General features: G+C 39.4%; 1 protein-coding gene across 1 annotated transcript in view; it reads right to left on the bottom strand.

The window, feature by feature from the left end:
• Positions 1-426: 426 nt before the first annotated feature.
• Positions 427-24,243, bottom strand: part of LOC121630218 (ephrin type-A receptor 5) — a 73,934-nt gene continuing 50,117 nt past the window's right edge. The window contains exons 10-19 of the mRNA XM_041970368.1: positions 16,917-16,984; positions 15,586-15,711; positions 14,707-14,892; positions 13,488-13,549; positions 6,984-7,051; positions 6,763-6,904; positions 4,757-4,906; positions 3,087-3,280; positions 1,767-1,931; positions 427-1,247 (exon numbers count right to left, since the gene is read on the bottom strand). Coding sequence (XP_041826302.1) covers positions 1,136-1,247; positions 1,767-1,931; positions 3,087-3,280; positions 4,757-4,906; positions 6,763-6,904; positions 6,984-7,051; positions 13,488-13,549; positions 14,707-14,892; positions 15,586-15,711; positions 16,917-16,984 — 1,273 coding nt within the window. The 3' untranslated portion in view covers positions 427-1,135. The remainder of the gene's footprint in view (positions 1,248-1,766; positions 1,932-3,086; positions 3,281-4,756; positions 4,907-6,762; positions 6,905-6,983; positions 7,052-13,487; positions 13,550-14,706; positions 14,893-15,585; positions 15,712-16,916; positions 16,985-24,243) is intronic.

The raw sequence follows: 24,243 nt of genomic DNA, 5'->3' as shown, positions 1-24,243 counted from the left end.
CTTGCATCTGATTTCACATGTAACTAAAACATATGTGAAGTATCCAGTTTATAAAGTGTTGTAAATTAGAAGCCATGTAATTTTGATAGTTCAGTCTTGTAGAAGATCCTCAAGATCTTTGAGGAGATTTTTAAACTTTCAAATTAGCCAGCTGAATGTTTTACAATCTGTGGCTTTATTCAAAGGCTAGTTTTAAGGACCAGAATGGTTATTGCCACATTCTATTATTGTTATACATTCAGCCATAAGAGCATCTTTAGTCTCCTTATGCCTAAACATTTGCCTCTTTTAATACATATAGTTTTCTTTAACCACATTAAGAGCCCATCTTAAAAGTTCAGCATCTTTAACAAAGATTGCAGTATTGTCTACTGTCTTGCATTGCTTTTGAAGGTAAGTATATAACAGAAAATGTGAATTTTGCAGCTGAAGGTTTGCGGCACAAAGATCCATCAAAGATTGCAAAATGAAAAGCAAAGCACATCAACATGACAAAACAAATTGACAGTTATGTAGATTTTGCTCTTGGTCCCTGCCTGAGAATGTTGCTGAGTTCAATGGCTTCTTATGGAAATGTACTTGCAGAGACAATTACCAGAGAATAAGCTAGTTCAGTTCAGATCATCTGGGCTCAGTTCACCTGAGACAGGTTAAAAAAGTTCAGCCAGAGCCTATTTTCTGAAACTCCCATTGAGATACAAACAAAAAAATGAAGGGTCAGATGTATGGTCTTTGTTTCATGTTGGAGCTGGGAGAATCCAAGCAGTGCAAAGAATGTAAGAATCCCTTCAATTCACACAGTTAGGACAACTAAAATGAAAAGTGTCCCATGAGTTCAGTTCAGATCACCATCCTCATTGTCTTCCACATAGCACCACTCAGTCCAGTTCAGTTTGGTTTTAGCGCTGCAATGTCAAATATCTCCAGTGACACCACATGCAAACTCCACACACAAAAACCATCGAAATCGTGGATCATCCAGTGCAGGTCCACAGAACACTGCGTCTCTTTGTCCGCAGAAAGTGCTAAGCTGCTCTAGGTCCAACAGTTCTTTGATTACATACTAGGTCCATATATTGTATTTACGTATGTGCAGGTATGGATGTATGGATGCGTGCATGCCTGTACATGTGCATCAGATGTTTACAGCAGAGTTAGTGTTATTCATATGGACTCTCATCTCCTGAATACTTGTGATAATTTTTTTCTGATGTCCAGCCAAGTTCACTCCTACTCTTCGTAGGTCCCTAAAAATAAAAAAAATAGCACAAAACATGTCACTATTTTCAAGAAAGCTTAAAACAAGGGTACTTTCTTTTGCTGAAAAGCTTAAAATAAAATGAAAACTTAAATAGGAAAATGGATTATCAGTGTTTTAGAATGCTTGATTTTCATGAGCAGTTTTATATCAAGCAAGATCAATATGTAATTCCCTCAAAGACAAAGTTCTTACATATATCCAGACCTAAACAATAAAAGGCTATTATGGAAGTTTATGGACCACTGAATTATGCATGCATGTCATACTGATTTACTGAAGCTGGGCATCCATCTCCTTAGAAGCTCAGTGTTCTGCAGATTATTTTACAAGCTTGCAATCTCAATCCTAAATTCTCATTTTGCATTAAAATTTGCATTTTGATAAAATAGTGCTTTTGCAAAGAAAGAAAAAACCGAACTGAAGAGGCAAAAGAAAGCTAATAGATAAATGTTTCAAAACTAGAAGAATATACCTAAACATTTATGTTTTATGTAGGTGGTCTTACTCTGATGTCATCTGAGCCACCGTTTCCAGTGAGGAGTAGCCTCCCTCCATGAAGAGTTCAGTGTAACGCCCCATCTTGATGGAATCTAGCCACTCTCCTACAGTCTGGCTTCGAGTGCTGCAGTCTCCCTCTACACTAGCATGCTCCACTAACAGGTTGGAAACCCTAGTGCACAGATGGAGATAACAGTAAGAGAAAGATTGTGATTATACAAGAATCCTCTAAACACCATCGATGACTGACAGGATGCCGATAAACTAGATTAAACAACGTGTTTCGGCAGCATTATTTTGAAAAATGCGAGCTGGATTCACACATACATTTTAGAGTAGTTTACCTGTGAGGCTTCACTGGTAATGCTAGTTATGCACCATCACACAAAGCTGCAAATGCTTTCCCACCCAAAACTCTTTGTCATTCAGCTCACTCCTCATGCTGACAAATAGAACTCCCCATGCTATCAAATGAAATATTCACAGTGGCTAACAATATTTTCCACACTACAGCAGGAACATGAGGCTGTGGAGAAAGGACTGGCCTTGCTGGTGTCCCTTTAATCTTGACAACTCTCATATGTCATTGCAAGGCTATTAGATATGGAAGGGATTTATTAAGCATGCTCCTTTTTAGATTAAATGAGAAGTCCACTTCAGATCTAATATTATTTCATTATCTAAGCAAAGAAAGTAGGGTTATGAAGTGTTGGAAAAAAATGGCCGCTTTACAGCACTTGAAGCCACTTCATTCCATTATATATGGATGCAATGCACACACATCGGAGGGAATATACTAATAGAGTACTGCAATGTATTAAAATCAAAGGGCACCCCACCGAGCCGCTTTTATTCATGTCTCTACTGACTTAAAGCTGCAAGAGACAATGTCCATCCTGATTTAATTATTCAGCCACACTTCAACAGAGACTACTTAAGCTTAATTTAAATGATGATGAGTCTATAGGCTTCGAGTGCGGGGTTCAATTTACATTAAAATGAGTGGGAAAATGAATATGCAGCACTTTCAGGGTTCAACAGTTATCTTTAAGTACCTAGAAAAGTATAACCATGATATTTAAATTCTAAAATTTCTTGTGAAACTGAAAACAATCTCACAGGCAGAGTAAGGCAACTTCACTTTGAGTTAAAATAAATATTTTATTATCAACATTCTCATCACTGTTCTTAAATCACTGTAATAACTGGCTCTTGACTTTCTGTATCAAACTGAAATAACTTGGTTTTTAGGATCGATTTCCTGTTGCAACACACTGCATGTCCAAGCTAAAATGGTATGAATGTGCAGCTTGACGCCCGGCAGTACCTGTGTGAGGAGTTGACCAGCTTTTTTAATGAGCTGGGGTTGCGAATAAGTTTGTCAAGTAGACAAACAATCTCATCAAACTTGGGGCGGCTGCTTCGTTCTCGCTGCCAGCAGTCCATCATCAGGTGGTACAGTGCCTCAGGGCAGTCCATGGGACCTGGCAACCTATAGCTCTCCTCCACTGCTTTTATTACCTGCACACAGATATGAGAGATGGAGAAAGACAGGCGAAGGTTAGTTTTTCTAAAAATCTGTGCAATGGTATTTTACCTTAGGACAATCCAAATGAATTTTCTTAATTTAAAAGAAAAGAGACAGTCATTTTCTCTTACTGCTATAACCCTAATTAAATAATACATGCTGCTACTGAACTTTCATTGTTTGAAGTAATATAATGATGCAATTGCTTCAAGAATTGGCACTTCATCTGACAGTGACTATGCCATCAAAATGTAAAGGAAAGACATATTTTGAAGCATGGAGGACACATGTTTTGAATGTGAACTAGTAATAACTTTTCCACAGCAGGACTGTGACACACTTCAGTAAGGTAATGCTACTTTGAAATTGAGTTCTCCTGGGCAAGATTCTGAATCCTGATACTTGCAGAAGCAATGCACCTGCTCTCTATCTGACCTTAAACTCCAACTCCTGTGAAGTTAAGACACAACCAACCTCCACTTCAAGGATTGAGCAACACAACATTAAAGCTTTATTTGTTTATTCGAACTGCGGCATAGTCCAGTTAATCATGTCTGCATGTGGGAAGATGCAGCACAAAATCAGTGATTTTTTTTTTTTTGCTTTTTCGGGAGGGGGTGTTGGATGAATAATAAATAAATCTTTTCGTTAGGCCCTGCAGTGAAAAGCATGCTGGAGTTTCAGCATGGTTCTGCCAGTGCAAGCCACTACAGGGAATTGATTTGTTGAGTTCATGACCGACTTTACTGGAGTTAAATTCTCAGAAAAAGACCAATGTGATAGCACTCCAATATAAATGCATGTGTATGGGAGCATGCATACGTACACAATAAGCAAAAAAGAGACGCACAGCATCAAATCATAACTGCGTGCTGAGAGGGAGAAGAACTACACTTTAGCAAACTGGCAGGGTGGAAAGATCAGAGACCGAAGCGGGAGCAAGACAGTAAGGACGGAAGAGAGGCAAGAAAAAGTAGATACAGCGATCACATTTTGGAGAGACGAGAGGGGACAAGAGTGAGAACTGAGAGGGGGGAGAATGGGAAACAGAAGGAGACAGCTTAGAGAAAGGATGTGAGAGCCTGCACTTTCTTGTGCAGATCAGAGAAAATCCAGCATAACGCTTTCAATTAAACATCAAAAGCCGTCTCCTCTCCTTTCCTCTCATCCTCATCTTCCCTCCTCTCCTACTCTTCTCCAGTCTTTGAGACAGATAGCCTGATAACCAAAAGATGGGAGGAGTCTGAAGCAGGAGATGGAGAGGTCAGTTAAGGGTTGTGGACACATATGTTGCCTGTGTGAGTGGATGGGTTGCAAGTATATATGTGTGTTGGTATCTGAATCAAATGCTACATGCGTAAAACTATTAATCTTTTCTAGTGGTATCAATGATACAAAAATAAATAAAAAAAAAAAAATGATCACAGCAAAATACACATAGCCATTATAGAATCTGTCATGAAACTTACGTCTTGATTGGACATCTCCCAGTAGGGCCTCTCTCCGTATGACATCACCTCCCACATGACAATGCCATAACTCCATACGTCGCTAGCTGAAGTGAACTTCCTGTAAGCAATCGCCTCTGGAGCTGTCCAGCGAATAGGAATCTTTCCGCCCTGTTACAAAATAAAGTTTTTAATTTTTTTTAATAGATTGTGCAAAAAATCGGAGAATTTAAAGCTTTAGTATCTAGTAACTTTCAACTCGAAATAAACTAATTTTGATGGTTCACTGTAACAGTCAAATGCCCAATCTGGTAGCAGTGGGTTTAGTCTCTCAGGAAAAGTGCACTGCCAGGAACTTGAACGCATTGCCAAAGATGCAGAGAGAAGAGCGCAGATAATTACAGCCACTGAGAACACAAAACCCACAAAGGGTACTGGTGCAACACAGTCCATCAGTACAGACTCAAGAGGAAGTTATATGCGCACACTGTACAATCTCCAGGGCTGCTAACTAAGCTAAAGGCTATTACAAGCAGGTCAGCTATTCTTCCGCTTTTTACTGGCCAACTTTTGCTAAATGGACAATAAATAAAATCAGCTACAGCTAAGGAGATGAAAAGCTTGGTTCAATAATATCAAACCCTGACTCAGCATTTCAACTTGTTTAATGTCCAGGCAGATCAAAACTCAGTGAGATAAAAAAAAAAAGAAAAAAAAAACAGGAGGGGAACACAACATTGTGCTTTCTTACGTTCAACAGCAAAGTTCAAATGTTGATTTTTATGTCTTATGTTGAAGCATTTAGTTGATATTCAGCTGTGGTGGCCAATGTGTTAACTGGCTAGTTTTGGATAATAAGCTAAGTCAGCACATTTAGACATTTAACCACTAGCCAGGTTTGACCACTGCTGGCCAGTAAATGTTAAATGCTCCTGCTTAAAAGTTACAAGACTTTGAGAATATAATTGGATATTTTAATCTGTTGTTTTCCATTTTTTTAAATAATCTGAAATTACCACGTAACATTGGTTTGGAGTCACACTTGCAAAAATAATTATGTTTAAATCCAGATGCAGCCATCCAAAAAAAGCTAATGTTTTGTGACACATATTGAAAATAATCACGTCTTCCACTAATGAATACCCATTTAGCATCCCATTTGTAATGACGATTCTCACTTTCTTGAACAAACTCCATGTCGAAACTGTCGGGGTCCTGAGATTGCTCTACTTGTTTTCCACATCTTCATTATCCGGCTCTCTTTTCTTTGCGACGATTAAATCATAAGTTCACGGGAAGGCTGCTGAGTTCCACAGGATGCGTAATATGTTTTCAGCTGACAAGCAGTGAAATTAGCTTGATGCAGTATTGATGAACACAGCAGCAGGATGTTTCAGGGTCTGATTATTTAAAGGATGTGAATTATGTTATTCTCACTTGTCAGGAAAGGAGAGCTCAATAACGATAGCGAGAAAGAGCAGGAGGAGATGCGGCCTGGAAGCGAGAGGTGACTGACAGGATATTCAGTGCTGAGGCGGCGCAACTCAGTGCTAATTGAGTGTTGTGGAGACTGAGCCGAGTACTAATTGGTCGTCCTCCTGCAGGAAGCAGCCTGTCTCTGGTTGACAGGACTCAGCCAAGGATACACGACTCAATTTATAGCCTTGTGCTCTTGTTGTGTCAAAGCATGAAACCATACGTGCATTTTGGCTATGTTAAATCAGAGTTTCCCACTTAATGCAAAGTTAGATATACAGTCACACACCCTGTAAATTTACATGTCTTTAAGATGACAGTGTGCTGTCTTTTCTCTTGCATCAGTGCTAATACAATAAGGCAGTAAAAATAATCCTGCTTTTTTTCATGGTTTCTCTTCAGTTTGTTTTTCTATTTACTGTGAATTGAATATGTTCAGATTTTAGACAAAGCAATTTTGGAAGTTGGAAAGCACGCATCATAGACTTAATCAGTTAGTATGACAATCAGCTCAAGAGACATTATTCACATCAAAGAGCATTCAGCCATACCCGTGTGGTGTATGCAGCCTCTGGGTCATCCTCCAGGACTCGAGACAGACCAAAATCAGACACTTTACACACAAGGTTACTGTTGACCAGGATGTTACGAGCTGCTAGATCACGGTGGACGTAGCCCATGTCAGACAGGTATCTGCATGAATTAATATGGGGACAACAATTATTGTGCATGAACAATAACTTTGTAACATGTGTGCCAGGAGTGTGCTTACCTCATGCCAGATGCAATGCCACGCAGCATACCAACCAGCTGGATTACAGTAAACTGACCATCATTTTTCTGTCAAAAAGAATAGACAAACGGGAAAAGACACTGTGAGGCTTTTGCATGTAATCACTAGAAACAATTAAAAGGAAGACTATCAAGGAAAATACAGAAATATGGTATTATACCAAAGTATTCAGGATGCCCCATTTCTAAGTAGAATAGTAAGTACAGTGCTTCTTCACTGTATTATATGGACACATATTGGAGTGTTTCCTACTAAAAATAAGTGGAAATTATGGTTGAAACCACATCCATGCAGTTTGCTCTGTCGGTTCTAAAACTACTGTAGGACTTTTAGAAAAAATAAGGAGAGAAAATAAATTGTTTTATATGCACTATAAAAACGTCCAACTGCTATTTGTTAAGGTTGCCCTAATCACTACAAAGCAAATTATCCTACAGTGTACCAAAGTCAATAACAAAGACAGTTCTTTATATCCAGCTTTAATGTTCCAGTTGTAGGGGGATTTTGAGGATAAAGACAATTACTTCTAATTTTGAGGCTAAATTTTTCTCAAATGATAAGCATTTCTCACATTTAATTAATCTAATATGTATCAGCCTAGTCTAATGGTAAATTGTGAAATGAGCACAAAATAAACATATACTATAATTAAAAAAAAACAAAAAAACACTACACCTGGTCTCCTCCTCTCTCCTCTGTGCTCCTGTCTGTGACCCAGAAATTGTTTGCAGCCAAATATTCTGAAGGATGCTTCAGTTCTTAAAATGTACCTGGAGGACAGAGGAGGTTTGACTGAGAGCTATAAGGGAGGGACACTGGTGAAGTGTTTATTTGAGAATCTAAGATGTCTAAAGGGGACCTGACATGTTAATCCCCCATCACAAATTAAATGTTAGAGAGGAGCTGAGGGAGAAATCAAGTGTGGTTAAGAGGTTATTTTGCAGATGGAGTGACATGTTACCCAGTAAGCTAAAAAAAACAAACAAAAATTATTAACATGAGAGAGACATGTGAGCTGATTATAAGGTAAGCTATGTACAAACCCAACCTAAGTTTATTTTTATACATAGACAGACCAGTCCAAGCCAGGGCCGGTTCTAGGAATGCATACATGAGGGGGCAGGCATAAATTTGAAGGGGGCATTATGAGTACATACTTCAGCATTTTCTTGTTGTTGTTTTTTAAGTGTTTCTTTAACGGAACTGTGCTGTTAGTGGAGTCCAACTTCAAAGAAATGGATTGCACTTTGTCAGGCCTCTACTCTAAGACCTGTCCAGCTTGGGTGTCCCACCTGAAACCAAAGCTCCTGCTGGTATAGCTCTTAGAGTCACTGAGGCACGCAAACCCCCTGACCACAATAAGGTGGCAATCCCTCAGTGGGGGAACAGAAAATATCAATAACAAAATGAAGTAAGAAAAAAGAAAAGAATGATCCATTATCAAAGCTTTAACAACCAACAAAATAACAATTGCCCTATTGGACAGCCATTAGATGTCTAAGCATTTTGAATAAATTTGAAACTAATAACAATAAACTCAACTATCTGTGTGTTTGTTTCTGTCTGTATATAGACCATAATGATTAAAGAATCATAACTATCAAGCACAACAATAACAGAGCAAAAAATTAAACCCCCTACCAAAATAAGGCAGTGAACCTTCAGGGGGAAATAATGATAATAATAAATGAAAATGAGTAAAAACTAAATGATCCTTCATCAAAATTTTAAGAACCAACAAGGCATACATGAAGCTCTGAGCTGAACTGCTGAAAGCAGCGGGAATGTAGAGTGAAACTTTCTGTTATTTTTTTCTTCAAACTAGCATGCTGAACTAAAGGCTGGGCGGAGCTTGAGGGGTCTCATATGCGCAGCTCGTTTTCCCTCAGTCTAGTACCGAGGAGGCAGTCACATCTATGGCCCGTGCGTGATTGATCACTGCTCCTACTAACAGGCGTAGACACGTTTAAATAGAACAGAAACAAACCCCAGTTGACAGAATAGATGCAATAAATACGTCTGTTATTATAAGTATTTATTCAGTATCGCTACAACACATTTAACAGAGCTTTACTCTATAAGTTTTACCGCTGGAGCTCAGCAGCCGCTCTCTCTACGAGGGGGAGAAATATGACACCGCAAGATCAGGCTGTATGTCAACTCATTTGCATACTAAACACTGATTGGTTGTTTTCTGTGGTGGTGGGAAGGACTTGTTGAAGACAGTACAATGGATCCTGTGAAGCTCCGACACACAGAGTTCAGTACAGAGGGGAGAGAGCGTTTGGAGAGATTTGCCCATTTCGGCGCATTTGATTGAGGGGGCAGAATGTTTGTTTGAGGGGGCACTGCCCCCTCTTGCCCCTGCGTAAAGCCGGCCTTGGTCCAAGCAGATACATATATAGCCCCCCCCCACCTTTTTTTTTTTAATAAAGAGAGCTGCTGGGAGAAATAAAACCAATCAACAACTCTACACAACAGAGGTCCTCCTGAATAGACAGAACATGCTAAACATCTCCTTAACCCAAGAGCTCCCATGTTGATGGTGTTTGGGTGGATTTGTTGGATGATTCAGAAAACAGTACATTGGGATTCATGTATGGTTCATGGAGTCATTTATTTCAAATGAAAGGATTAACATAGATATGACTTCACTCATGAATATTATTCAGTTCTGTTCAGCTTTTAGTGACAGATCGAGAACTTTAAGCCAAGTTAACTTAGTGTTAGCATGAAAGTGGTTAGTTAAGATGGTTAGCTGAGTTAATCTAGTACATTTATGTACAACTTAATCAGTCTGCTTCTCATATGATCTCTAGAAAAAAAGGGATGGCTATTCCAGCTGTGTTTGTTTCTTATGTTGATAAGCAGAATCAAGTGTTTGTGGTTATTCATATCAGATAAAAAGCAGCTGATGGAAACTGACATTCTAATTTTTGAGTGAGAGAAAAATGAAAAAGCACAGATAATTTATGGATAAAGTTTGGTCTTTGTCTCTTTTGTACAACTTTATTTTTGGCCACAGAATTTAAATACTTTGTTCAGGATTTAATTTTGTCATTTATATTCTTCAATGAAAGAATATAAATGAATCAGTGATTCAGCTTTTTTTTTATTGGTTATATATTGCCTGATGTTTAAGTTATGTTGTATATGTTATATTATATTTCTTTGGGTATTTATGGCAGCCCACTGAACACAATCAATGACCCTCTGGTCATTCTGGAAGTTCCATGGAAAGGAAAATAGGAAACAGTTTTTTCTATATGTGGTCACAAACAGTTTATAGAAGTATTACAAAGAAAAATTGTTTAATTACTTGGTTTAAAAAAGGACTCAGGTGTTAAGTAAAGCACAACTATTAAACAATCCAATACCATGACACTGTCTTCTATATATACGTGTGCACAAAAAGAAGAGAAAGTTGTAACACATAACAAAAATCAATATTTTACGCTTAATGACAGTTTCACAAGCTGCCATAAGATTGTAGTGAATATCTACAGACACCTCATCAGTAGCCATCATGCTCAAAGGGGCAGACCTGAACCAAGATGAAGGATTCCTCTAATTCTGATCAAAGCTCAGGGTTGCATCGCTGCCTTAAATTAGTGTTTTATGAAATTTATGACTCTAGTACAGACACATCTCTCCCTGAAAGTCACCTCCATTCCCCACTTGCAAATCTAACTCACCTTTCCTGCATTTGTGACAGCTGATTAAACATAATTTTTAAAAAAACTGCAACCACATTCTTTCTGCGATTATTATTTGACACATGTTGAGTTTATTTAGGAAAAAAGAGACCTGTCTCTGATTTTAAAACAGACATCAAGCAGTTAAGTAGCTGACATGCATTACTGCTGTAATACTCTTGAAACTGTTGGCAAATATACTATCACTGAACACAATCTGGGTAATTACACAAGTCTCCGATATAAACATTAATTACATTATTTTGTTCATCATTATTTAGGAGGTATATAGACAGAGTTTATTATGGCTCCCTGAGTAAGGCTTATGAGTAAGACATTTTCAGACACCAGAAGAAGAACAGTAAGGGCTTCAGCAGTTTGCTAAAGTGATGGTGCTCAAAAACATTAACCTGTGTATCAAAGAACAAACATGATAGAGACTTTTTCCCTGCAACATCACATTATCTTACTAGACAATTCACATAAGTTTATCAAGCAGCAATGCTGTGTAAGTTTGGGAAAACTGTGATCTCTCTCTTCACCTGGGAACAATATCTTTACCATCAGAGATGTAAGCGTGTTAGGAAAAAGTGCGACATGCCCCAAAACTCTAATTCCTTCTGGAGTCACAGTTTTCTCAACACACTAGACCATATTGCCATAACTGTTCATATCAGTCTAACAGGCATGCTGTTACTGTGCTCGACAAAACAGAGGTGAATAGGTGCAGCTAAAGATATCACTTATACAGTTTTAAGCTTCTACAACATGTGTTGCAATAAGGGATTATTTACTCATATATATATATATATATATATATTATATATATATATATATATATATATATATTTTATATATATATGTTTTTTTTTTTGTTTTTTTTTTACTGTCACTGTCTGCACTTTATGTCCATCTTCATATGTCACACTGACAGCAGGGGCTGCAGCTTCAGCTCAAATGCTGCAGTGGATATTTAGCAAAGTTTTTTGGCTAAGTTTGGCTCAGACCCTGCAGCTAATTCTTACAGGAAAAACCATGCATTAGTACAATGCTGTCATATATCCCTGCAAAAAGCAGACCATGTTTCATATTAGGTCAGACCTAATAAGATTGCAGATAGTTAGAAAAGCAGCAGGGTTGCTCATTCAGACACGTAGCTCACACGGTCAGTAGCAGTCAGATTAATGGAAAGCAGGGCATGTCTGAAATGAGCTTAAGGTTTCTCCCAGTGACAGTTCTCATTGTTAGTTTAAGCTTCAGCTCCCTCCAATCCAAATGCAAGCTCTTCAACCTTCCTCTTATCCACTCTTCATTTCCACAGCCTGCATGTAGCTACAGCAGAACACTCCACTTCCCCTAATGGTTTCAACCTCTGTTCCTATCACTGCTACAACTACTTTTTCCATCCGCCCACAGCAGAACATCCCACTTACATGTGAAATGTGATGCTAAGCCAAAGAAGTAAGTTATGAGGGTTATAGTGCATTGTCCAAAGCAGTGACAGCTAATTCAGGACCTGGGCTAGCCCTCTGGTTTTCTCATGACTGTGTCATTTGTACTAGCCTCAGTACATCAGCCATCCATGTAATTACTTTACAGAGTTTTCTGTGCTTCTTCGCCTGCTGGTCCACAATCTCCTCTGCTTCCTCTTTGCCATCTAGGTTTATTGCCCATGGCACATAGTACAGCTGTGTCAGCATTTTCCACTGACCACAACTCTGTCTCTGTATACAACATCCTCCTTTTCCAAATAGTCACAGTGAGAACATCACATTCAGCTGAGGGCTGTCATCGGTTTAGTCTTTCAAGTGCACCTACACCTAGGAGCAGCACCATCACCAGAGTCACCGTTCTATTAGCCATCTGCTGCAGGATTTTACTTTTTTGTGCATGATTTAAGCCTCACATACATATTTTGATATTACAAATCAGTCAAAGAAAAGGGAGAGAGATCATTGCACTCAGATTTGCCAGCCTGGCTCTCAATTACATTTCAACTTCTACTTACTATTCCAACATTGAGAGCTCTGATTATTATCAAATAAAAAAAAAAAAATCACATTTTAGGAAACTTGGGTAAGATTTAGGGAAAAGAAGGACATTAAATTCTGGAGCAGATTAGCATAATTATAATAGCAAAATACTGCATAGGCTCTGTCAGAGGATGCACTCTCTTGTGGAAATGAAAAAGATGCCACTGCTATACCTGATCATCTTGATATCCATGCAGGATTTTATGTTTTATGCAGAATCAAACCAGCAAAGATTTTAAACAAACATAACTTTAGCATATTCATCTCATGTGAGTTTCTGCTTGAATATGTAAAATGAAGAGCAACTGAGCTGGAAAAATGATAGCTTTAGTGGTCATATTCTTCATCCACAGAGCTGCATCTCTATTCTAAATGCTGCTTTTCTGAACCATTCAAAGCTTCTTTTACATCTGTGATAACTTCACTGCCAATTAAGCCATCCTTTCCTGTTTGTTTCCCAAATACTCCATCCATTGAAGCCTTTTAGTACAACTATGACCTCAATCTGACTCATTTTACTTTCAATGAAGCCAACAATATGACTCAGATATTTCCTTTCAGTCAATTTAAGGAAATGAGTTGTGGTCTTTAATTGCTCTCTTCTCACACTACTCTTTGTCTGCCTACTATAATTACCCTACTGTCCTCCTCTTTTCATGCTTGTCCTTCCCTGAATCCTTACAGACAGTCCTTTCCTTCTTACTCACTTCCTTACAACATTTTCTCTTATATTTTCTTCTTCAGTCTTGTCTTACCTTGAGGAAGGTGTCCAGTGATCCATTCTCCATGTATTCAGTGATGATCATAACAGGTTTGCCTAAGAAGCAGAACACACACACAAAACCTTCAATTCAAACATGACAGATGTGAGTTTACCTGAAAAAGTTTAACTATAAATTTCACGAAAAGTGGGTATGAAAAAGTTTGAAACAGTAGGAAATCGGACCAATATAACTCAATGCATTACATTTACAGCCAAATGTCTCTAGAACAAGATCAAGGCTTCAGATTATTTGGTTTTCTTATAGTATGAAGGTATATTGGGGTTTTGCTATACTTTCATTTGTCAAGATTAACTGTAACTCAAACATTCCTTAAAAACAGCTGTAAGATTTCTCAATTAAAAAAAAAACAAACAAACAAAACCATAAACGAAACAAAGAAAAAAAAGAAGAATAACAGCTGTAACAGGTGTTACTCGCAGGAAATAACGTGTAACATTTTAACATATTAACTGTCATTGAATTCAGTATTCTTTTTGCAGCTGCATTTTGGGTAGTGCAGCCAGTGGTGTATTGATTCTCTTCACCAACTTTACATTTGCTAATATTGTAATACTTTATTAAACATTAAGAAAACATTTTGTGCATTATATTTTGTGCAATATTTACCCTGGTATGAGAGCATCTTTAGGGTTTAAAATATTTTTTTAAGTAGCTATGGGACTGTATCGAGTATAAGGAATAGGCTGTTAAATAGCATTATTTTTTTCATTGTTAAAAGTAATAAATTATTTAAGTAGTTCTTGCATTTTTTAAAATAGTCTTACCAAATTCCTCATAGATTAATTATGATATTCAACAAAAATTAAATGCAAAACTGGTCTAAACTGCACTCCTCTCCATGACAAAGAGGTAAACACGAAAAGATTCAAGAAGGTAGAAATTTCAAACTCTTCTATGCTACTCACTTATTGCAAAATGAACTGATTGGAAATTTCTCCCTAATGAAATCAGATACATTATCCCAACGAGTATAGAACATTTGAGAAATACTCCAGTCAAAAAAACAGTGGACTAAATAAATCTCAGCAATGTCTGAGAAGAAACAAACGTTTCTGAATTTCCACACTAAACAAATAGTCTATTTTTTTCCTTTAAATTTCTTGATATACCATGACATGGGAATCCTACATGTTGCACTTGGGGCTAAAACACTGTTTTGCCTCTGGCCAGATGCATGTTGATCACTTACTCTTTGTGACCACCCCCTCCAGACGAATGATGTTTGGATGGTTAAACTGGCCCATGATTGAAGCCTCCCACAGGAAGTCACGTCTCTGCTGCTCTGTGTAGCCTGCTTTCAAGGTCTTAATGGCAACCTGGATCTCTCTTTTCCCAGGCAGCCTCAGGGGTCCACTGCACACCTCCCCAAACTCCCCTGAAGATTAAAAAAGGAACAGACAGTTTGAGTGTGGCTTCAACAGTTCAACCAACCTTCAGAGAGAGAAAAAAAAAGGCCAAATCAATAATCAGTCCTAGCTTTATTTAAATTTGGCTTACAACATACAGTACCAGTGAAAAGTTTGGACACACTTTTCTATTAAATCCAATAGGAAAATGTGCCCAAACATTCAACTCGCAGTGTATTGCTCATCTGTTAATTAATGATTTTACATAAAATCCAAAACATAGTTGTAATAGCCATGTTCTGTTTCCATTTAAAGATCTATAGCAATTGGAATTAATTTTGTTTGCTTATTGTCTTCAGTGAATGTAGCTGAAAATATAAACCCACGAGCCATAAAATAAACCTGGAAGTTATGAATGTGACAGGTTTATGAGCTCAAGAAAAATATCACACATTAAGAAGAAAATTTTATGCAACATGACAGAATTAGGCTTGACTCATATTCTCCTTAAATTTGTTGTGATTTCAAAGTACTGGCTTTATATACTTTTCCAGGACACTAAACAAGTTCAGTTTAGTGACTCAGAACAAAACAGATGCATTCTGTGCCTTGTTATTCTGTCCAAATCAGCCTCAGTCTGCACATAAGGAGAATGCATGCCTTTCTAAGCCATTCACAAACAGAAATGCATGTATACGGTAATAGACAGCGATTTTACTCACCGGCACCGATGATCCTTTCAATAGAGATAAATGAGACGTCAATCTCCTGTGCAAATTCATGCACTGCCTGGTTAGGATCCTCATAGGTGAGGGGATCAATATAAGTACGCACCCCAGGGAATTTAACTGAGGAGACAACACGCATGACATCGTTGCCATTTAGAAGTCATTCAGCTTACTGACGTTTAGCTAGGCTTGTATCCACAGCATTTTGCAAACAGTGCACACTTAAATTCATGCATAACACAGTAGCAGAGTGGTCACATTTTGAGATTTTTCCACCTTTGCTACATCAAACTTCAAAGTTAATTCTACTGTTGCTGTTAGCATGGAAATTACAACTAATTTGCAATCATGAGTGTTGGCACTTGGCTGAGTTATGCTATTTGCATATCAACGTGCATAATCTGCTGGCAAGGGACAAGAGTTTTGGTACTGGAAGCTTTTGGTCAATGCAACTGAAAAACAAACCGACTACAATTACATGCAAATGGGCTGCATGCAAGTTAAAAGTCCTCCAGAGAGTAAAACGGCCAGATTGCCTTGACTGATGAAAATTTAGCTTTTCATAAGCTTTTAAAATTATATTATCTCAATTGAAACAGTAAACAGCTCAAGAAGTCTTGGGCTGTGTGTCTATGGTGTGGATATTGACAGGGTACACCAGAAGCTTTGAAAACAAAGGTTGTGCACCTGCTATAACAGTTATTTCAGAGTTATTGTTGCATCTCTCTTGCTTTGAACTCTAAAACTTTTACCCTTACAATTATATATGATGCATCAGTCAAGTCCTTTCTAAAAACACCTAACTTAGAACGGTTTAAGAGTTAAAAAGAAAACTTAGCACCTTTAATTATCCCCAAATAATCATCTGAATAAAATTTTGTTTATATATCGAATAAAACAAAAATAGAGGCACAAACTACTACGACTGAATCCTGTACATACTGACTCTAAGGTATCTTCTCCTGGAGTTACTCATTACAGTTAGAGGCCAACAGATGGATAGCAGGGTGCAAAGCTAAAACTGTGGATAAATATATTAAGCTGTCACAGCCTATAAAGCAGCATTGCTTTATGTGTCCTTTACTGACATGGCTGGCTGTCAGAAAATAGCTCCTGGCACCCAGCACTGTCATTCATACTGGTAACACGCACCCATATTTATGGAAATGAATAAACTCACAGAGACATGACCACTGTCTGAACCCTCTGCTGTACATGCAGTGTAAACTTGGGGTGAACTTGTGTTTGTGCAGACATGCAAACATACACACAGACTGTATATAATAAACATAATCTATGTAGGAATTTGGCTTTTTCTGACTTACTGTGACCATTGTGAAAGTGCATCTTTTCCTCCTCGGGATCCTGCTTTGCTTTGCTGTAGCCACATCTCCTGAAAAAGGAACCAAAATACATTTGTGTCATTGGGGTGCTGCAGCATATACACGATTCCACAGGTCTCATTAACCCACTGATAAAGAACAATTCTGGCAGAATATCATGACAAGGGAGTTTAAATATCAAGAAATAAACTCATCTTTAAAAAGGAGGAATAATAGAACTAACAAAAAGATGTTTTTTCATCACATATCTTGCAATTAATACTGAGTATAGTCACATAAATATGTGCAAACAGTAAGGATGTCATAAAATAGCCAAGCCAGACAAAAGCTAACCCTGGTGAACACAGGTCAGCGTCCCCATTGGATCTAAGTGCAAAATAAGCTTTTTATTTCCTCATGGAGTCTGCTTACCGACATTTCAAGCGCTTCAAAAATGTTGCTGAAAAAGCTTAAATCTACTAGGCTTTTAGGTTGTAAGCATAATACCGCAATTTTCAAATATTTCATTTTGAAATAAGCTAACTTCAACAAAAAATGGATGTTGGTGTAGAACATATACTGTAGAGGCCAAATACTATAAAAATCAAGATTTTGATGAGGGTGCTTGCTTTATTTTTGTATTTTGTCCAGGTGTGTAAAAACATCTGTGAATCTCTGCAGCAACTTGGATTGTATTTGTTTGCTTTGTGGATGCGCATGCATGTGTGTATGTCTGTGTGTGTCTGAGCTCCAAAAGCTTTTGTATGTCAATATTTAGACAAATGGTATCAGAGATAATCGCAGATAACACAGATAAATATTAAATGAGACGATTGATTTTAAATGTGATCCTACATGCAAACACCAACACACACACACAACAAAGAACAAACAGATTTTCTGTATTTGCAGGATGAATAAACTGATTTATTTTAATTAATTTTAAAAAGTCACCCAAATGTTTTATTTGGATTTTTTCTTCTTTTTTGTTGTTAAACACAAATAAACATAACACCCACACACACAAACAAACACACACACAGGAATCCTGTCTTGTCCAAGCGTTTTCCCATCACACCACTCTATTTGTCTGTTTGTCGCTACAAGGGTTTGCAGCGGACAGTTGGAAATTTGGAGGGAGGGGAGTCTGCATGTGTCATCCGGAGGGTCTTTAGTTTGTTGGATATGTTGAGTCAATGGGTCGGAGCACGCTTAATTCCCAGCTGCCCATCCAACAACATGCATGCGTATGAACTCATGCATACATCAATGCGTATATGCCATCATCTTCAATGTGTGTGGGATGTGTGTGTGCACGCATGTGTAGTCTGGAGAGTCATGCATGAAGAATGGTGATGCAGTGGTTGGAGGGGGATGTGGTGCCCGTGTCCCAAATCCACCACCGGAAACTGTGGCATTCCTCTCCTCCCCCACACAAAACCATGAGTAACCTCGATCTGTGAGCAGCTAAACCAAAGTCAGCTCTGTGATCATTCAATGTTTTAATGCTTGAACACCAGCGATGCGGACAATAGATGTAGAAAACAACACAATAGCAATCCTATTACAAAACAGCTGATCGTGGATCAAATATACTGGTAAATAACCATTTAAGGGTTAAACAAAGATGAATACAGAAAACAGAGCTTGTAGAAAGATTTATTTTTAATCATGGAAATGTGATCAGATTCTAAGTAAAGAGAAAATGGACAATGATCTTTTTTTTAATGTGCATCACCTTAATTATGATTCATTAATAAAATATTGAACGACATGTATATATATATATATATATATATATACACACCATTTCCCTCTGGGATTATTAAAGTATTTTTTTATTTAATTTATATTTCATAATGATCTTTATTTAATACAGATTATACAGGTAATACAGGTAATAAAGTTAAAGAAAAAGAGAAGAGGGTCAATACACTTTACACTGGACAGTGATTAAGTGTTTTCTGCTTATAATGTATTTCTGTAATAGCAAAGAAAACTGTTTATATTAATTACACAACATGGTGAAGTGATGGTTATGTAAGCTAAAAGATATGCTGATATAATTTGATTGTAGTGTATAATGTGTGTCATACAGAGTATAACAGCAACTGTGGTTACTAGATAAGGAAACTGACTTGTACATCTAGTCTGAAGTTGTAACTTAAAACATAACCACTTAATCCATTACAAAACTCTAAACTTGAAGCCATCTAATCCCATAATGCTGCTCAACGACACAGAGATATCCGGAGCAGAAACCAGATTTGATGTTTGAAATTCATATTAGTAGGCAAAAGGTCAGAAGAAGATAAAGAGAAGACTTCTGATTAAACTGGAGACTGTATAAAATACTGCCACCAGCTAAAAAGTAAAGCCATTGTACAGCTGCTTTCATTTTCAGTACCACTGAGGGCTTTGGGCTATAAAACATCTCAGACTCCAAAAGACTGTCCAAAGTGGAAACTTCTCTGCTTAAATAAAAAAGCATTTTTGGCCACATTCTATTCTGCTTGTGACTTCTCTGCTCATCATTCACAATATATTCATATTAGGCCTGAAAGAGGGGTCTGTTCAATTGATAACTGATTCTTCTTCTACTACTACAGTCATTTAGCAGACGCTTTTATCCAAAGCGACTTACATTTGAGAGTAAGAACAACTCAACCAAGAATTCAAACAAGATGGGACATCATAATTAAGTGGTAGTCAGACTGCTGTGAGTCCAGTTGGACCCAGGTGCTGACATGTAGTGCTAGAAGAAGTGCATATAATTCTACTGACCTGTTTAAAGAGTCAAAAACATAGATTAGATTAGCAACCTTTTAATTTGGTTGTAAAAGATAATGCATCATAGCTGCTTAGCTCAGTTTAGCTTCTCATGGCAAACATTGCATATATATATATATATATATATATATATATATATATAAAATTGTTCCCTCGCTCTCTGTGGGCGGTCTCATCCATCCAAGCTCGGGTCCTCTACCAGAGGCCTGGGAGCTTGAGGGTTCTGCGCAGTATCTGTGCTGTTCTTTGGACTACATTCTTCTGGACCGATATGTCTGAGGTGTCCTGGGATCTGCTGTAGCCACTCTTCCAGTTTGGGGGTTACTGCCCCGAGAGCTCCGTTGTCCACGGGCACCACTGTTGCCTTCACTTTCCAGACCTTCTCAAGTTCTTTTTTCAGGCCATGGTATTTCTCCAGTTTGTCATGTTCCTTTTTCCAGATGTTGCAATTGCTTGGTATTGCGATGTCAACCACAACGGCTTTCCTCTGCTGTTTGTCCATCACCACAATGTCCGGCTGGTTTGCCATTACCATTTTGTCGGTCTGGATCTGGTAGTCCCACAGGATCTTAGCTCGGTTATTCTCTACCACCTTCGGAGGTGTTTCCCACCTTGAGCTCAGGGCTTCCAGTCTGTACTCCGCACAGATGTTCCTGTACACTATACTAGCCACTTGATTATGACGCTCCTTGTAAGCTTTCCCTGCCAGCATCTTACACCCTGGAGTTATGTGCTGGATTGTCTCAGGGGCCTCTTTGCACAGTCTGCACCTGGGGTCTTGTCTTGTATGGTAGATCTGGGCCTCTATTGCTCTGGTGCTCAAGGCCTGCTCCTGTGCAGCTATGATCAGTGCCTCTGTGCTGTCTTTCAGTCCAGGCCTTTCTAGCCATTGGTAGGATTTCTCAATATCAGCCACTTCAGTTATCTGTCGGTGGTACATCCCAATGAGGGGCTTTTGCTCCCATGATGGTTCCTCCATCACCACATGATCTGTTTTCCACTACCTCAGACATTTACTGAGCACTTCGTCCGTTGAGGCCATCTTTCTTATGTATTCAAGGATGTTGGATGTTTCATCCTGGATAGTGGTTCTGACACTCACTAGTCCTCTGCCTTCTTCCTTGCGCTTAGTGTACAGTCTCAGGGTGCTGGATTTGGGGTGGAACCCTCCATGCATGGTCAGGAGCTTTCGTGTTTTCACATCTGGGGTCTGAATCTCTTCCTTTGGCCAGCTTATTATTCCCGCAGGGTGTCTGATGACCGGCAGGGCATAGCTGTTAATTGCCTGGACCTTGTGCTTGCCATTGAGCTGACTCCTTAGGACTTGCCTTACTTGTTGGAGGTATTTGGCTGTGGCTGCTTTTCTTGTGGCCTGTTCGAGGTTGCCATTTGCTTGTGGGATTCCAAGGTACTTGTAGCTATGAGGCCAGATCAGTCTCAATAAGAATGAACTCACGCCAGGTGTTTCACAAATGCACACGCTCTGGTTTGCATTCGTATTTCAGAATCGGAAATGCACACGCTCTGGTTTGCATTCGTATTTCAGAATCGGAAATGCACACAATCTGTTTCACAAATGCACACGCTGTGGTTTGCATTTGTATTTCAGAATCGGAAATGCACACAATCTGTTTCACAAATGCACACGCTGTGGTTCACAAATATAATTTTGAGGCACACTTGTAAGATTATACGAATTGCTGAACGTGCATTTACGAACTGCTTCTCATTTGTGAACATCTCTGCATTCGTGAGAGAATTCTCTGCGGTGGATTTTGAGACTCCCCTGACGCCGCAGTGTAACGAATCTCACCATTGGTTGACTAATCTGTCAATCAAATTTCCGAGTGTGATTGACAGATTCATCAGTCAATCAGGTGTGTTTGCATTCAGCCAATCATACTGCTACTTACATTTTCTCCACACTTTTAGACCTGTCGCAGAGCTAATACTGCTATTTGAGCATGGTAGTTAAAGTCCAACTAGCGGGCAGACATGGAAGAGACGCAACAATCACAACCTGTAAGTAACACATTTATCTTACATTCCCTCGTTGTAGATCATGTAATGTTATCGAATTAACTGATTGACTGATGAATCTGTCAATCACACTCGGAAATTTGATTGACAGATTAGTCAACCAATGGTGAGATTCGTTACACTGCGGCGTCAGGGGAGTCTCAAAATCCACCGCAGAGAATTCTCTCACGAATGCAGAGATGTTCACAAATGAGAAGCAGTTCGTAAATGCACGTTCAGCAATTCGTATAATCTTACAAGTGTGCCTCAAAATTATATTTGTGAACCACAGCGTGTGCATTTGTGAAACAGATTGTGTGCATTTCCGATTCTGAAATACAAATGCAAACCACAGCGTGTGCATTTGTGAAACAGATTGTGTGCATTTCCGATTCTGAAATACGAATGCAAACCAGAGCGTGTGCATTTCCGATTCTGAAATACGAATGCAAACCAGAGCGTGTGCATTTGTGAAACACCTGGCGTGAGTTCATTCTTATTGAGACTGATCTGGCCTCATATGTAGCTGTCCTCAATGTCTGCTATTCTGCCGTCTGGGAGTGAGACCCCTTCTGTATGGACTACCTTCCCTCTCTTTGTCACCATTCGCCCACACTTCTTAAGTCCGAATGACATTCCAATGTCATTGCTGTAGATCCTGGTTGTGTGGATCAGTGAGTCGATGTCTCGCTCGCTCTTGGCGTATGGCTTGATGTCATCCATGTAGAGGAGGTGACTGATGGTGGACCCATTCCTGAGTCGGTATCCATAACCAGTCTTGGTGATTATTTGGCTGAGGGGGTTCAGACCTATGCAGAACAGCACAGGGGACAGGGCATCTCCTTGGTATATGCCACATTTGATGGGCACTTGTGCAATTAGCTTGCGGTTGGCCTCAAGGGTGGTCTTCCACTGCTGCATTGAGTTTGCAATGAAGGCTCTTAGAGTCCTGTTGATGTTATACATCTCCAAGCATTCCATGATCCATGTGTGTGGCATTGAGTCATAGGCTTTCTTGTAATCAATCAAGGCAGTGCACAGATTGGTATTCCTGGTTCTGCAATCTCGAGCGACTGTTTTATCTACCAGCATCTGGTGTTTTGCTCCTCTGGTATTTTTACCAATGCCCTTCTGTGCTGTGCTCATGTATTGATTCATGTGCCCACTTAGCTTAGCTGCTATGATGCCTGACATGAGCTTCCATGTGGTGGGGAGACAGGTTATTGGCCGATAGTTGGATGGAACTATTCCCTTCAGGGGATCCTTCTGGATCAGGATTGTCCAGCCTTTAGTTAGCCATCCAGGGTGGGTCCCATCCTTTAGCAGCTGGGTCATTTGTGCTGCCAGGCACTCATGGAGTGCAGTTAGTTTCTTCAGCCAGTAGGCGTGAACCATGTCAGGCCCTGGTGCTGTCCAGTTTTTCATACCTGAGACACTTTGTTGAATGTCTGCCACTGTGATGGTTACTGGTTCTTGTTCAGGGAGGTTGCTGTGGTCTGCTCTTAGATCCATCAGCCATTGTGCACCGCTGTTGTGTGATGCCTCCTTCTCCCATATGCTTTTCCAGTATTGTTCATTCTCCAGCCTTGTTATTACCCTGCAACTGAGAGTACACTTTAGCTGGGTGAGTTGAGAACAGCCGGTTTATTCGCCTTGCTTCAATTTCTCTAGTGTACCTCTTTAAGCGGGTGGCTAAGGCTTGGAGTCGTTGTTTGGCAGTTTCTAGTGCTTCAGGTATGGACATCTGGCTGTACCTCCTGGGTACCTGTTTTTTCATTGCACCTTTCTGGAGCTCATATAGTTGGCTCACTTCTCTCCAAGCTGCCTTGATTTTAGCCTCCAACCTCCTCTCCAAGGTGGATAGGTATCTTTATGGTTGCTCCTTGGTTGATAGCCAAGCACCTCAAGGATCACTGATGCTGAGGTGTAGATCAGCTCATTGGTTTCAGTGATGGTCATTGTGGGAATTGTTCTCAAAGCTGCATTCACATCTTCCAGGAGACTTTCCGATGGTGCTTCACTCAGCCTCTGTAATTGGCATTGGGGTTGCCTGATGTTCATTTTTGTCATGATCTTATCTCTTTGTACCCAAACTCTGGATGGGGAGTTGTTGTTAACTCCCCCCCTGAACTGGCATCCTGGCTCCCCCTTGCCGTAGCATTTGTGTTGTACCTCGTCAATCTCAAGCTGTGATAGCAGTTGCCGTCTGTGGATGTTGGAACGTTGAGCTACTAGTTGTTTGGCAGTGAGTATTGATTGTGGGTTTTGAAGATTCTATATTTCCCACATTCTCTGCATGTAACCCTCTGACTAGGGTTACTGGAGTAGTAGCATTCCAACAGAGCCTTGTTCTCGCCTCTCGTCCATTTCCGTCTTGTTCCAGTAGCCCACTTCTCGCCAGGGTGCTCTATTTCCCCAGCACCTGACGCAGACCTTGTTTGACCGGGCGACGTCTGAGCCGGTATATGTTGGTAGATGTTGGTAATTGCCCCGGCCGGGATGTGGACCCGGATCTCCTGCG

The sequence above is a fragment of the Melanotaenia boesemani genome, chromosome 19 (genome assembly GCF_017639745.1).
Source record: "Melanotaenia boesemani isolate fMelBoe1 chromosome 19, fMelBoe1.pri, whole genome shotgun sequence".
NCBI classification, from domain to species: Eukaryota; Metazoa; Chordata; class Actinopteri; order Atheriniformes; family Melanotaeniidae; genus Melanotaenia; species Melanotaenia boesemani.
The sequence above is the reverse complement of the archived record's forward strand: the minus strand, read 5'-3'. Positions and strand labels throughout refer to the sequence as shown.